Below are 13,134 nucleotides of genomic sequence, written 5' to 3' on the forward strand. Positions count from 1 at the left end.
CTGAAACGTATTCCGTTCTGAGCTTAACGAGGGAGCTTGCCAGACAGCAGCACGCTTGGCAGAGGGGAGCCTGGAGGTGGACGTGGAGGAGGCTCCGGTGAGGGATGGCTGATGACGAGACCAACTTCCTCCGAGCCCCAGAACACGTGGGTCCCTCTCCCTGGGTCACAGACACCGTCACAGCACCCTTCTGTTTCCTTTCCCATCACAGTGATGACGGTGTAATTATGTGGTTATTCTTCATTCGCTGGCTGTGTCCTCCACTAGAAGGTTAGTCCCAGGAGGACAGGGACCTGCCTAGGCATTCTCCTTGCGTTTCCAGAGCTGAGAAGTGTGCCCGGCCCACACTGAGAGCTCAGTTAATGTTAGAGGAACAAATAACTGAGGGTAAGAGTGATGGAAGTGATGCTGGGCCGCGGCTCAAGGGAGGCCCAGCTGCCTGGAGGAGTTACCAGGAGGCGGTTTGGACCTCAAACATGTCACCTCTTTTGAAATCTGGAGTCATTGGAAAAGGGCAAGGGGTCTGTGGGGATGTCTCGGGGAGGCGAGGTGGCTGGCACAGTCCTCAGAGCAGGCATTTCTATACCAGATAATGCTGCTTCAGCTGGGTGGTAAAAACCGGCTGCCTCTGGGCAAATGCAGCCAGCAAATGTGTTTGCTTTTGACCTCGAGTTTGAAATATTTTTTTGAATTAGTTTCCAACATTTTAGAATTGGAAGGATATCATGTGAAAACTCATATTTGAAGTCAGACTCTTTCAAAGCGCTGAGTGGCAGCTGCCCCTTTAGATGCTGCTACCTGCCTGTCCTGGCAGCTACTGGCATTTATGTTCCCTGGTCTTGTCATGAAGAACTCCCCTGCCCCCCCCCCCCCCCCAACAGAGTGTAGGAAAAGAATTCGAGAAATAGTCTTTTGTTGTTCCTCGGATTCAGGCTGTTGCTTTGCCTGGTACCCGCCCCACCCACCCCCAACTTCCTAACCTCCACCCCATCAGCCCCGGAGCCATGCATTCTCTCCCACTTCCCTCTTCCACATCCTGGGTGAGGTAGGTGCCCTTCCTCGGTGCCACTGTAGCCATCTGTGCTTGTCACACTTCCCTTTGGTAACGTCCTCTGCCTGTTTGCTGAGGGCAGGGACTGTGTGTTCATGTTGGTATCTTCCCGCCAATTCCAAGCTTGCCGACAGCTTAGTGCGTGAATGTGGACACACAAGGAAGGTGGCTGGAATTTTTTATTTTCCTTGTTCAGATTACTTTAAATAACCCACAGTAACATTTCAGGACCTTCATGGGACAGGGGACAGTTCAACCAGTGCTCCAAAGAGAATCTGGAAATATCATCTGTTCTTGACTGCAGAACTTTAGAACTGTGAGCCAAGATGCTACATCTAGAAAGTGCTTTTGGTCAGCTCATGTCTTCCCACTGTGTATAAACAACTGTACCTGTCATTGGTTCGGGACACTTGCTCCTGTCGCAGAGCCTTAGCAGAACCGCGACCTGCCCCATCAGTTACATTGTCAGCTCTGTGGGATGCGGGATCCACACCCACATCCTTCCTGAGGGACAGCCTTGTACTGGGGACACAAAATCTGCACGCTGTGGTAGCTGTAACTCAGAAAAGGTTTACGGGAGCAGCTACCAGAAAGAGCTGGGAAAGCTCTTCTCTCATCACCGCTTGGGGGTATCAGAGGTTTGCCCTGGCTTTTATCTTTGGGGGGATCACAGACCTCTTTGGGAATATAGAAAGTTATAGGTCCTCTCCCCAGAAAAATGCAGACACCTGTGGGTCTTTCAGACAGCGGCGGGGCATTCATGGACTGCCACGGCCATTCTCATGTCCTAATTAAGATGCCCTGGAAGCAGGACGGTGACTGAATTCACGTGCCGTCCCCTCGGCTAAGGACATTCATTTCTTGTGAACCGTCGTCTGACTCCCCCACAGTGGGCCGGCCTCGGTGCTCCCGGGGCGCAGGGGAGGTGGCCGCTGCCCCGCTGCCTCGGAGCCGGGCGCCCCCTCCCCCGGCGCGCGGGCCTCTTCCGCGCACGTGACCGCGGCGGCGCGTCGCGCTCTGACGAGTTTCAGGGAGCCGGCTGCTCCCGGGCCGCCGTCGCTCCGGATCCTGCTCTGGCTGCGGCTGCGGCTGCGGCTGCCGTGGCTGCTGTGCCCCGAGCCCGCCCGGCGCCGAGGGCCGGGGCGCCGCGATGGAACCGTGAGTGCGGGCCCGGGCGGGGCGGGGCGGGGGTCCCCCGGGCGCCCGGGCCCGGAGTTGGGGCTCCCGCGTCCCGCTCCCGGGAGCCCTGCCGCGGGGCCCCCGGCCCACGTGGAGCTCTGGGCGCCGCCGGAGCTTCGTTGGGGTGACTCGGCGCAGGGGCCCCTCCACGGGCCTGCCGGCTGGCTGGACTTACCAGCAGAGGCCGGGTCAGGGTTCCGGGGCGGGCCTCGGCCCGAGCGCATCCCAGAGAGGCCCTCCGAGGCCAGCATTGGCCCTGCTCATTCGTAGAGAACGGGTGACCCCGTCCTTCCCCAGGGCAGCTCCATGGAGATGGCTGAGGAGGGCCTTGTCCCTCCCGGAGCTCCCGCCCAGCCTCCTCGCTGGAAAGGTGGTGACCTCTGGCCCGGGCAGCGGCCCTGTTCATCACCTTTTGTTAAAAGCGCCCTGGGCTGCTTTTTGTCAGGGAGCCCAGCGTCAGGTAGAGAGAGGCTGTCTGCATTGGCTCTTTGATGATGTTGCCACGTTGGGAGCCTGACGCAGCCTCTTTAGATCTCGGGGATACCGAGGTTTATGAGTTTTACCGTCTGCTGACTTTGAACCTATTACTTCCGTGAAGTTCAGGGGTTTTAATAAGAAAAACCTGTCCAGGGCCTCATAGACGCCATCCCTAAAGCTTGCTTTTGATGCGACAGAGTCACCTGGGTTCCCCTCGGGGGACATCCAGAAAAGGAGGAGAGAATGAAAAAGTTTAGCACTGGAGTTGCAGAAGGTGGAGAGAAGGGATGCCTGGAGTCTCTTTGCTGCAGGAGGTTTGGAGGGCAGGTTCCCACAATGGAAGGGGCCTTAAGACGAACTGTGTGAAGGGTTTACAGTGGACCTCTGCTGATTTCTCTGGCTGTGTACATAGAGACACAAGATCTGGGCATGTTGCCCGAATGCAAACACGTGTGGTGGAAGGAAAGGTTTTTCCTCCTGCTTCTGTAGAAGTTTCTGACTTGATCAGTTTAGCACAACATAGGAAACTTGACTTGCGTAACATGTCAGCCCGGATGGACGTTTTAAAGGTCTTTTAATTAAACCCAGACAGAGGTAGGCTTGCAGTTCTGCCTCTGCCCAACTCCAGGGGGTACCATTCATTTGTGGTACATGTGACTATCACCCCTGGGAATACTGTGTGAAATTGTGACCTGGTGGCAGAGTGACAAGTAGCATATTTAGGAGGTCCTCACATACCAAATCTCCGTGGGCCTGCACAGCTTGGCATCTGGGGTGGTATGTGGTGGTGTGAGCCCTGTTCCTAGGACCTCGAGAGGCAGAGAGTTTGAAGTGGGGTGGGCGGTAGCTGACTGCGGTCCGTGTCTCCTGTGGGAGTCCTGTGCTGTCTGTTACTTGACAGCCAAGTAGAGGAGCTGCAAAACCACACTTTGAATGAAGAACTTGAATGGAGTCTTCTAGTTCCTCTCGCCACGGAGGGTAGGCCACACAGTTGCTCTCCTGTTGAGCAAGGGGCCAGGGACGTGCTTACCTGGAGGTCAGCCAGCCACCATCGTCCAGTGCTCCGAATGGCATCGGCCTGCAAATCAGAAAATGTCTTTGGAAGCAGATAAAAATCCTACCAAAAAAAAAAAAAAAGGCCCGAAAATCTGAAGCATGTACGGGACTTCAGTGCCTGGTAGGGTCAGAGTACTCTTGTTGGCCGATGTGACAGGGAGCCCTGTGGTGACAAAGGTCAGAAGTGACAGGAGCGGGAAGAGAAACCAGGAGAAAGAACAGGCTAGGGGAGATTGGAAGAGAAGAGGGTGGCCTGCAGGAACATGCGTGGGGGCTGGGGGATTCACACGGGGCTCTTGCACTGACCTGCTCATGTGCATCCCAGCCTATTCTTTTTATTTTTATTTATTTATTTATTTATGATGTTGTTGAGTGACTGAATTTTTTTATTTATGTATTTATTTATGGTTGTGTTGGGTCTTCATTGCTGCTAGTTGCGGTGAGCCGGGGCTACTCTTTGTTGCAGTGCTCCAGCTTCTCATTGCAGTGCTCCGGCTTCTCATTGCAGTGGCTTCTCTTGTTGCAGAGCCTGGGCTGTGGGCGCGGGCTTAAGTAGTTGTGGCACATGGGCTTCCGTAGTTGTGGCTCTCGGGCTCTAGAGCGCAGGCTCAGTAGTTGTGGCACACGGGCATAGTTGCTCCGCGGCATGTGGGATCTTCCCAGGCCAGGGATCGAACCCATGTCCCCTGCATTGGCAGCCGGATTCTTAACCACTGCGCCACCAGGGAAGTCCCGCAGCCTGTTCTTTTTAAAAGGGCAGGAGAGATTGCCTCCAAAACCAGTCAGAAAAAAGAGTTCCCAGTTCTGAAAACTTTATACTTAAGTTTCCTGAAAACTCCATTCCTTTTCTGATAGTGCCAGGGAAGCAAGAGATGCTGGGAGTTCAGGGGGGATGATGGGGTAGGGTGTGTCTCCATCAGTTGCTGAATGTGACTCACAGGAACACCTGTTTGAGCTGCAGGGCCCCGCGTGGCTGAGATGTCTCAGGTTCATTTGCTTCTTTGCTCTTGACTAGCATTACTCTGCAAACTTCAGTCAGGTTGCCTCCTGCATGTGTCTTGATTGGTATTTTTTTATAGCCAGTTTTTAAGCAGTGTATTTTACATGTCTCGTTCATCCTGGATGCATTTAAGTGTAGAAATGTGTTATTTAGACTTCCTTTCTGCAGCAGTGAAGGGGTGGCACACATGAGCACAGTGGAGTCCTGCTATGGTTGCTGTGTCCCAGGCCTTCTGAGTGTCCTGGGGCTTGAGGGGACAGCAGACCTGGGTCGGAATCCTGTTCCTGGAACCATAAAGTTATTTGGGATTGCATCTCTTAGGATAATTTTTTTTTGAACCAGAATGCTCTCTAGAGCTAATGAAAGATGACAGAGTGTTTACCGTGTACCAGGTACTGCTGTGGTACTTTGTGTACGTCATTTCACGTAACCCTCATGGCCACCCTTCCCGTGAAGAAGTTTCTCTTATCCCAGTTTTGCAGATGAGGAAACTGGGGTACAGAGAAGTCAAGGGAGTTTCTCCAGGTCACAGCTAGTAAGTCACAGAGGACGGAAGCCCGGGAGTGGGCTCCAGGGCCCACAGTCTTGAGGTCGATATACTCCCCTGCCTCGGTAACAGCTGGCCCTGACCTAGCGTTAGCAAGACTCCCCTGTCATAACTCACTTCACTGTCACAGCAGCCCTCGGTGTGCTGTGACAGTTCAGGAACCAGAGGCCCCAAGAGGTGATGTGGTTCCCTGCAAGTCACCCTTCTGGTCAGTGGTGCGGGGGCCTTCCATCCTGGGCAGTCGGCCTCCAGAGCCCAAGTTCTTAACCACTGGGCCGCACTGCCGTGAGCTGGGCCGGGCACTGCCCAGCGTGTGGCCTGCTTCCTTGTTCTGTTTGCCGATGACCTGACCAGCACGCTCCCGGGTGTGAGTCATTGCGCTTGTGGCCTGGCAAGGATACGCATGAATTCGTGGTTCCTCGAGGAGCTTAGAACTTCGTTCATTAAAATACTTTTTGAGGTTGTTGAGCTTTGAATGTTTGCACAGTGGCTTTTTTGAATAACTAAAGGTAATTTTTTTGTGATGTATTCAAGTTGGTTGATTGAAATTGCAGAATTATTATTCTGTTCTTGTTCTCAGAGCTTCTCCTTCTCAAACCCCATTAAATGGTGGGTTATTTAAAAAGGAAAGTTTGGTGAAGAAGCCAAAGATTGAGGGAGTGGTGGGCCTCCTCTCCACCCCTGACCTTGTGGGTTTAAATCCCACCTCTGTCTCCTGCTGACTGGGACCTCGGCGGGTGTATACTTCCCCCCTACTTTCCCGTATGTAAAATGGGCTGATGATACCTGCCTCACAGGGAAGCACCTGGGCGGGTGCCAAGTTAGGTGCTTAGGGAACACCAGCTCCTCCTGCCCTTTCCTGCAGTTGGTTGCATTCTGAACCAGAGGAGGGGAGATTTTACACAGTGGATCTTCAGGAATAATGGTTGGATGAAAACTGAGATTAAAAAAGAAAAAGTAGGGGGCAGAGGAGAAGCACAACCGTTACTATTACTAGCCAACACGATTGAGTTCTTCCCCCGTGCTTACTATACTGTTCGAAGCGTTTCATTTTTCGTCTGTGCTCCCGCCTGTCCTGTGGGTATCATTCCGCCTGTCTCTGATTTGCAGACAAGGACGCTGACACCCTTAGAAGTTACCTGATTGCGCACAGGCGTCCTCCTGGGAAATGGGGGAGCCAGGATTTGAACCCAGCCTGACAGGCACCAGGCCAGCGCTCCGGGCCCCAGGAAATGGGACAGTTTTTAGACAGATTGTGAGAACGGACTGAGAGATCAAAAATGCCTTTCCACTGCCCAGATTCTAATTTCTTAATTCTAAAGTGGGAAATCTGGGTATGAGGTGAGCAAATAGCAAAATTTGTAATCTTGAAATGGTTTCCATCTTATCTGCCTGCTGTACTGTGACTTGAGCTGAGATAAAATATGGAATTCTGTGGTGTCGTAAAGATGCGTCAGAATTGGACAGGATCCATGATGGCATTTTCTGGGAGAGAAGTCTTCAGATTGAATATATATCAATGCTTGCTTTGCTTTTCAAAAAAGAAAGCGTGGTTCTGAGACTCCTGCAGCTCCTGGGCCTGTTTTCTCCTGCCTGGCTGCGTGTTGGTCATCCCCAGGGCTCTGTCAGAGGCAGAGGTTGTGGTGCTGGTTTCCTCCCATCCCTCTCTCAGCATCACTTAGAGATGCACCTCAAGGCGTTTTCTCGCCTTCTCTGCTCACACAAGTTCTGTCTGTTTAGTGGTCATTCTGCTCCAGGCCCATAAAGAGGCTGGCTGAGTGCTCGCCTCCCCCACAGTTTCTTTCTAGTGCTGTTTTATTAACTCTTATGAGGCCTGCGTGGGAGGGAAAAGTGCTTAGTGGGAAAAGGAGTGTTGGCTGCGGCCGGTCGGGAGTGCTCCGTGACTCAAACAGGGCCATGGGCTTCCTGCTGGCGAGCGGAGGAAGGGGCATCTGACTGAGAGTGTGACCTCAGTGGGAGGTCAGGGGTCTGGTTTCGATGCGTCACACTGGAGATGCCCACCAGATATCCGAGTGGAGGTGTCAGGTAGGCATCTCACTTAAGTCCAGGGTCCGGCTGGGCTGAGTTATAAACGTGGAATTGCTCGCATGTGCATTGTCTCTAAAGCCTGAAACAGGATGAGATCACCTGGGGAGTGAGAGCAGAGAAGAGAGGCCTTGAGCAGCAGCATGCCAGGGAGCCCCAGTGAGAAGATGAGGGTGCTCGCCTGGGGAGAGCCCTACAGAATCGTTTTCCAGCCATTTTCTCGTGGGAATTGATGTCTCCACAGATTCACCCTCCTTGGAAGCGGTCCCTGGGAAATGGTTATGAATATGCATCATGGAGAGAAGGCAGAGCTTACAGTGATTTGGATTAAAGCTGCGACTTTGGGCGTGGGCTTTCCAAGAAAGGTGTTCATAGTTTCTCTAGGAAATATGTCTGTGATGTTGTAAATCACCCATGAAGCTGAGATTAATTTAGAAGGGACCTAAAGAGTCCAAGCTGGTGCTAAGGCGACCGTCTGTTCCATTGCGTTTGAAAGGTCTTCCAAGGGCGTGGGGGCTCCAAAGAGGCCAGAATTTTTGAGTGTGTGTATTAGATGCCTGAGTGTGGAAAGATCCCCAGACCTGGAGAGGAAGACTGACGTATGGGTCACATCAAGAGAAGAAAGACACCTGTCATGAGCTGGCAGGGTTTTGTAGGAAGTCTTCCCGCCCAGGTTATCTAGTAGAAGATTGCATCGGTGGCTGTGCTTGAGCTGGCCAGGTTGGATGCGGAAGTGGGGAGCCTTTTCCCGGCTCCCTAACATCTCACCACCAATTTGAGGGAACGACATGAACACTTTGGAGAAAACTAATAAAAGTTGAGTTGAATAGATGTTTTCTATTCAGTGCGCACCATGTGTCTGTCTGGTGTCCATGCAGGGAGACGGATGCTTTATCTTCAAGCACTCAGCTATGTAGTGCAGGCCACATGTGCCGGGCAGCCATGAGAGGTGGAGAAGCGGGGGAAAGCTTCATGGAGAAGGTGGGACACAGAGTTGAGCCGCGAATGCCGGGTCAGATTTGGATGGTCTTTTAGGGCGAAGAGAGAGCGTTTCACGTCAGGAGAACAGCACATGAGTGGCCTAGCCTGGAGCCTGGCTTGACCACGGTGGGAAGCTTTATGGAATTTAAGCCCCAAGGCCTGGAGTCTGATACTTGTGTTTGCTGCCTCTGCTTTGAGATCTAGGGCAAGTCACCCACCTTTCTAAGCCTGAGCGCTCTCATCTGTGAAATGGGGCTGTTATTAGTATCTACCTCAGAAGGCAACTGTGATGACTACGGGAAGTAGTAGATCTTGTGAGATACATGCCGGGTGGTGGGAATTAAGGGGAGGATTTGGGTGGGACCTCGAAGGCCATACGAAGGCGTTTAAACTCAGTTGAGTGGGCTGTGGGAGCCACGTAGGCTTTCTGTGTTGGGGTAGCGTGTTAACAGCACTGTAAAAGGAAGAGGAAGATGCACCTGGAAGGCTGTTGCAGGGGTTGAGTGGGAGGTGTGAGGGCTGGACTGTGCGACTGGCGTGTTAGGAGTAGAGAGAAGAGAGGGAGCAAGGCGTCACCTCTTCTGGGCGGGCTGTGTGGGTTGAATGGAAGATAGACGTCGGAGGCGACTTCAGGGTTTCCGGATGTGGGGACGGAGAACGTGCAGAGGCAGGGAATGGGCAGTGGAGGCAGGTTTTTCATTTATGCTATTTTGTTTTTTAATGGGTTCAGTTTTAAACCTATTGGCCGTGAAGCGATGTAGGATTGCTGAGGGAAAACGTCTTGGAAGGCACGATTTTTGAGTGGGGTCAGAGGCAGGCAGGAGGTTGGGGATGGTCTGGAAGGCGGGAGGACTGCTCAAGAGGAAGCAGCAGATCCGCGGGTGTTGGAGGGTCCGCAGCGTGGGGTCCTGAACCTGGGCCGGAGAGTTTCTGGAAGAGGATGGGCGACAGTAGAGGAGGAGGTGAGGGTGGGTCTGAGGCCTCTGGGTGGTCAGCCGCTTCTGTTTTCTGTATCACAGTCTGGCCTCTGAGCAGAGGTACTCCTCTTGCTGGTGGCCCAGTCACAGGGCGTGGGGGTCCTCCGCTCACGGGGACGCGCCCGGCTGTGGGCCGGTGTAGGCTGGCTTGACCGTTCAGCAGGGAGGTGGGACGGAAGGCAGGGGAGCCACTGGCTGCTGGGTCAGGGCTGGAAGCCGGGAGGCGCTGAGTGGCTTCTCCCGCCATCACGATGGCATCTGGGAGTTCTGTGGACTGGGGTCAGCTGTGTAGGCCCGTGATTTGTCAGGAATCAGGTGCTGTCCCCAAGGTGCCAGAGTCTCTGAGTTCTTAGCTGCTTCAGAGTTTTCAGCGACAGGTCGCGAGCAGGCCGGTGAAGAGGGAGGTGTCGTCAGCTGGGCCCTGAAGTCTGGGCGCACTGTTGTCCTCCGACACGTGACACCTGGGCTGTAGCATCCTTCTGGCGTGAGGATGCCCGAAGAGGTGTCCTGCCGCTCAGGAAACGGGACAGAGGGAAACGAGGCCCCTTGCCCACCCGGCCCCCTGCAAGCCCAGGTCAACGGGGCTGGTCGTGCGATGACATTTGCTCACACAGGGGCTTGTTTTGCCTCCTCCGTGCCTTTTTTCCATCCAGTTGGGTGAGGTTTGATTGCCGAACCAGGAAAATATCTCATAAATTGGATTGAAGTGGAAGTTTGAAGGAAGGGGAAACAATAGGTCTTTATTGAGTACCCGAGGAGAAAATTGGAAAAATACCCTGGGGGTTTGTGTGCTGCAGGAATTTGATCATGTTGTCATCCCCTTTCGGAACCCTCTTTCTTAGGCGTTCCTTCTCACCTGCTGAATAACTGTGCTTTTATAGTAAATCATTGATAATGCCTTTTATTGATCATATGTTTTTAAAATCAAATTTTAAATATAACTATCCTTATTCTGTTTTCCTCTACTTCCAAGCCATCTGTTCTGTGCTTTCACCTCTGCTGGGGAGCCCTTGGTGCCCCTCAGAGCCCCAGGGTCGCCCTGAGAGCAGCGGGGGTGGGGGGTGCCATGCGTGACTTTGTGTCATTTTTTTAAACGACCTTAGATTTACAGAAGAGTGGCAAAGACAGTACAGAGTGTTTCTGCAGACCCTTCACTGGGCTCCCCCTCGTGTCGGCATCCGGAACCCACGGCACGTTCGTCAGCACTCAGCTCCGCGTCGGGGCAGCGCTGTTAACACCTGACGTGTTTGCACGTCCCCAGCATCTAGTCGGTTTAGCTTTGTGTGCTCTTCCTCCACGTGGAGATGTGCAGCTGCGAGGACGTCTTCCCCCTGCAGGGTGTGCTGAGACCTCTCATGGGAGGTGGGGAACGACAGGGAAGTGACACAGGAGACCTTCCTCCCACCTGCCCTGCACTCCACCTGGCTTCGTGGGGGTGGGTCCCGTGGGCTCCGTCCTGCTTCCCAGAGCCTCCTCCTGGCAGCGCCAGTACCGCCAAGGGCAGAGCTGTGGCATCTTGGGCAAGAGTCCGGCCGGCTCTGGACCTCGGTTTCCCCATGTGCAAATCCAAGGAGCCAGACGTCCCCCCGACGTGATTTCTGGCTCTAGTAGTGTAAGGCTTTCGGACCTCTTATGATCTTTAGGGTTCAAAATCTGTTTTGGGATCAGGCCGCTTAATTAATGAGCTCTCACCTCCCGTGCACAGCAGGGTTGTTGGTGGTTCCGCCTTCAGACCTGAGTCCCAGAGGAAAAGACACTCATTTCTTTATTTCTTTCCTGGTCCCGTCACCCAGGGAAGCACGTGGATGCCAGTCTGAAAGTTCACTCGCCCAGGCCTGGCGGGTCCTGCAGGAGAGCTCTGACTCTGTGTCAGCAAAGCCACGTCAGAGTGACTTAGGGCCACCTTTGCCCTGAGATGCCGCCCAGATGGTTCCCAGCGCGGAATGGCCAGAGAGGGAGAGGGGGTGTGTGTGCACAAGGCCGTGAGCTTGATACCACAAGAACAAACAACTTTGCCTCCCTTTCCGGTTCAGAACCTGATTCTCCCCCTGGGGGTGGGGGGGGGAGGTGTGAGGTGTGAGAAATTCTTCCTGCCTTCTCAGCTCCCCAGACCAGGAAGTGCTGGGCAAGTAAAAGAATGTCAGAAGCAGAGCAAAACAAAACCCCACTGGCTCTCGTCTCTCTGGGTTCTTGGGTCTCCTTGGCAGGCTACAGGGTGGGGGGGCCAGCCTCCCCTTTGTATCAGGGGAATCGGAGCCGGTCCTGCGCCTGCGTCCCAGCCTGTGTGGGGCTCTCGTAGAGGCCGCGTTGAGGCCCTGGCCCGCCTCAAGCATGTATGTCTGTCCTTCACAGACTTCTCTTTTGTTTTCCGGCCCCTGAGGTAGGGAGTTCTAAAAGAGAAGTGAGACCTACTCCACCACCACTTTCTTCTGACCAAAAGAGAAAATAGGGATGACTAGGAGGGCGTTGATGGGGTGGATGTTAGGACGGATCCTCTGAAGTGCCTTCACGTCGGTGTAAATCACAGAAAACCCAGGGCAGCGGGCAGCGCGCTTAGTTGCGTCAAAACCAGACCCCACGGTGAAGGCCATGAGCTTCATGACAGGTGACGCCAGTGAGAGATCTTAGGTGGTGAGGAACCCTGGACAGGAAACACAAAGCGGGGCGCTGGCGGGCAGATCAGGTAGGACGGGTCGTGCCGGGGGTGCCTGGGACCCCCCGTCCGGGCTTGACTGCGGCAGCCGCCAGTCCAAGCCGCGCGTCGGCCTGTGAGGAGTTAGGGTCCTCCCTGCGCCTGGGCCCTGCTCTGGCCGTGGAGGGTGAAGGGTGTGGAGGGGTTCAGCCCCACTCTGTGGCCCGGTGAGCGTGCCCCGAGTGGGCCTTGAAGCACATTCTCCTGCCACGAGGGTGGGGTTCGCCTGGCCCCCTGCGGCACGGGGTGGCAGGGCCCTGCCCTTGGAGCGCTGGGCACAAAACAGACCGGAGCGGCCCGCACCCCAGCCGTGGCCACTGCGGTGATTCAGATGGTCTCGTCAGCCGAGTCACCTGGTTTGAGAGTCGGTCCTCCTCTGAGGGGAGGGCTCGCCGGTGGGGGGCCCTCGCCCTGCCGCCCCTCACCCGGCCTCTCCCCGCAGGCTGGCGCCCATGCGGCTGTACACACTCTCCAAGCGCCACTTCGTCCTCGTGTTCGTGGTCTTCTTCGTCTGTTTCGGCCTGACTGTCTTCGTCGGGATCAGAGGTGAGGAGCATTTGTTTGTTTTTTTTTTTAATTGAAGTATAATTGATTTACAGTGCTGTGTTAGTTTCTGCTGTGTGTCAAAGTGATTCAGTTATACATACATATATTCTTTTTCATATTCTTCTCCATGATGGTTTATTACAGGGTATTGAATATAATTCCCTGTGCTGCACAGTGTACTGGACCTTGTTTATCCATTCTGTATGTAGTAGTTTGCATCTGTTAATCCCAAACTCTTACTCCAGCCCTGTCACTCCTCCCCTCTACCTTGGCAACCACAAGTCTGTTCTCTATGTCTGTGACTCTGTTTCTGGTTTGTAGATAAGTTCATTCATGTCTTATTTTAGATTCTACATATAAGTGATGTCATGTGGTCTCTGTCTTTCTCTTTCTGACTTACTTCCCTTAGTATGATAATCTCTAGGTCCATCCATGTAGCTGCAGATGTCATTATTCCATTCTTTTTTGTGGCTGAGTAGTATTCCATTGTGTGTATGTACCACATCTTCTTTATCCATTCATCTGTCGTTGGACATTTAGGTTGTTTCCATGTCCTGGCTATTGTAAATAGTGCTGCTGTGA

General features: G+C 53.7%; 1 protein-coding gene across 4 annotated transcripts in view; it reads left to right on the top strand.

Annotated features, from left to right (window-relative positions):
- The first annotated feature begins 2,078 nt into the window (after positions 1 to 2,078).
- The window catches only part of TMEM181 (transmembrane protein 181), a 48,948-nt gene continuing 37,892 nt past the window's right edge, over positions 2,079 to 13,134 (top strand). For 3 of the 4 annotated variants that reach the window (XM_057738375.1, XM_057738376.1, XM_057738379.1), the window contains exons 1-2: positions 2,079 to 2,209; positions 12,449 to 12,552. In XM_057738375.1, the coding sequence (XP_057594358.1) occupies positions 2,202 to 2,209; positions 12,449 to 12,552 (112 nt within the window). In that variant the 5' untranslated portion in view covers positions 2,079 to 2,201. Of the gene's footprint in view, positions 2,210 to 12,448; positions 12,553 to 13,134 lie in introns of those variants that run through there. The other variant, XM_057738378.1, reaches the window with a different exon arrangement.

This window comes from Hippopotamus amphibius, chromosome 6 (assembly GCF_030028045.1).
Source record: "Hippopotamus amphibius kiboko isolate mHipAmp2 chromosome 6, mHipAmp2.hap2, whole genome shotgun sequence".
Lineage (NCBI taxonomy): Eukaryota > Metazoa > Chordata > Mammalia > Artiodactyla > Hippopotamidae > Hippopotamus > Hippopotamus amphibius.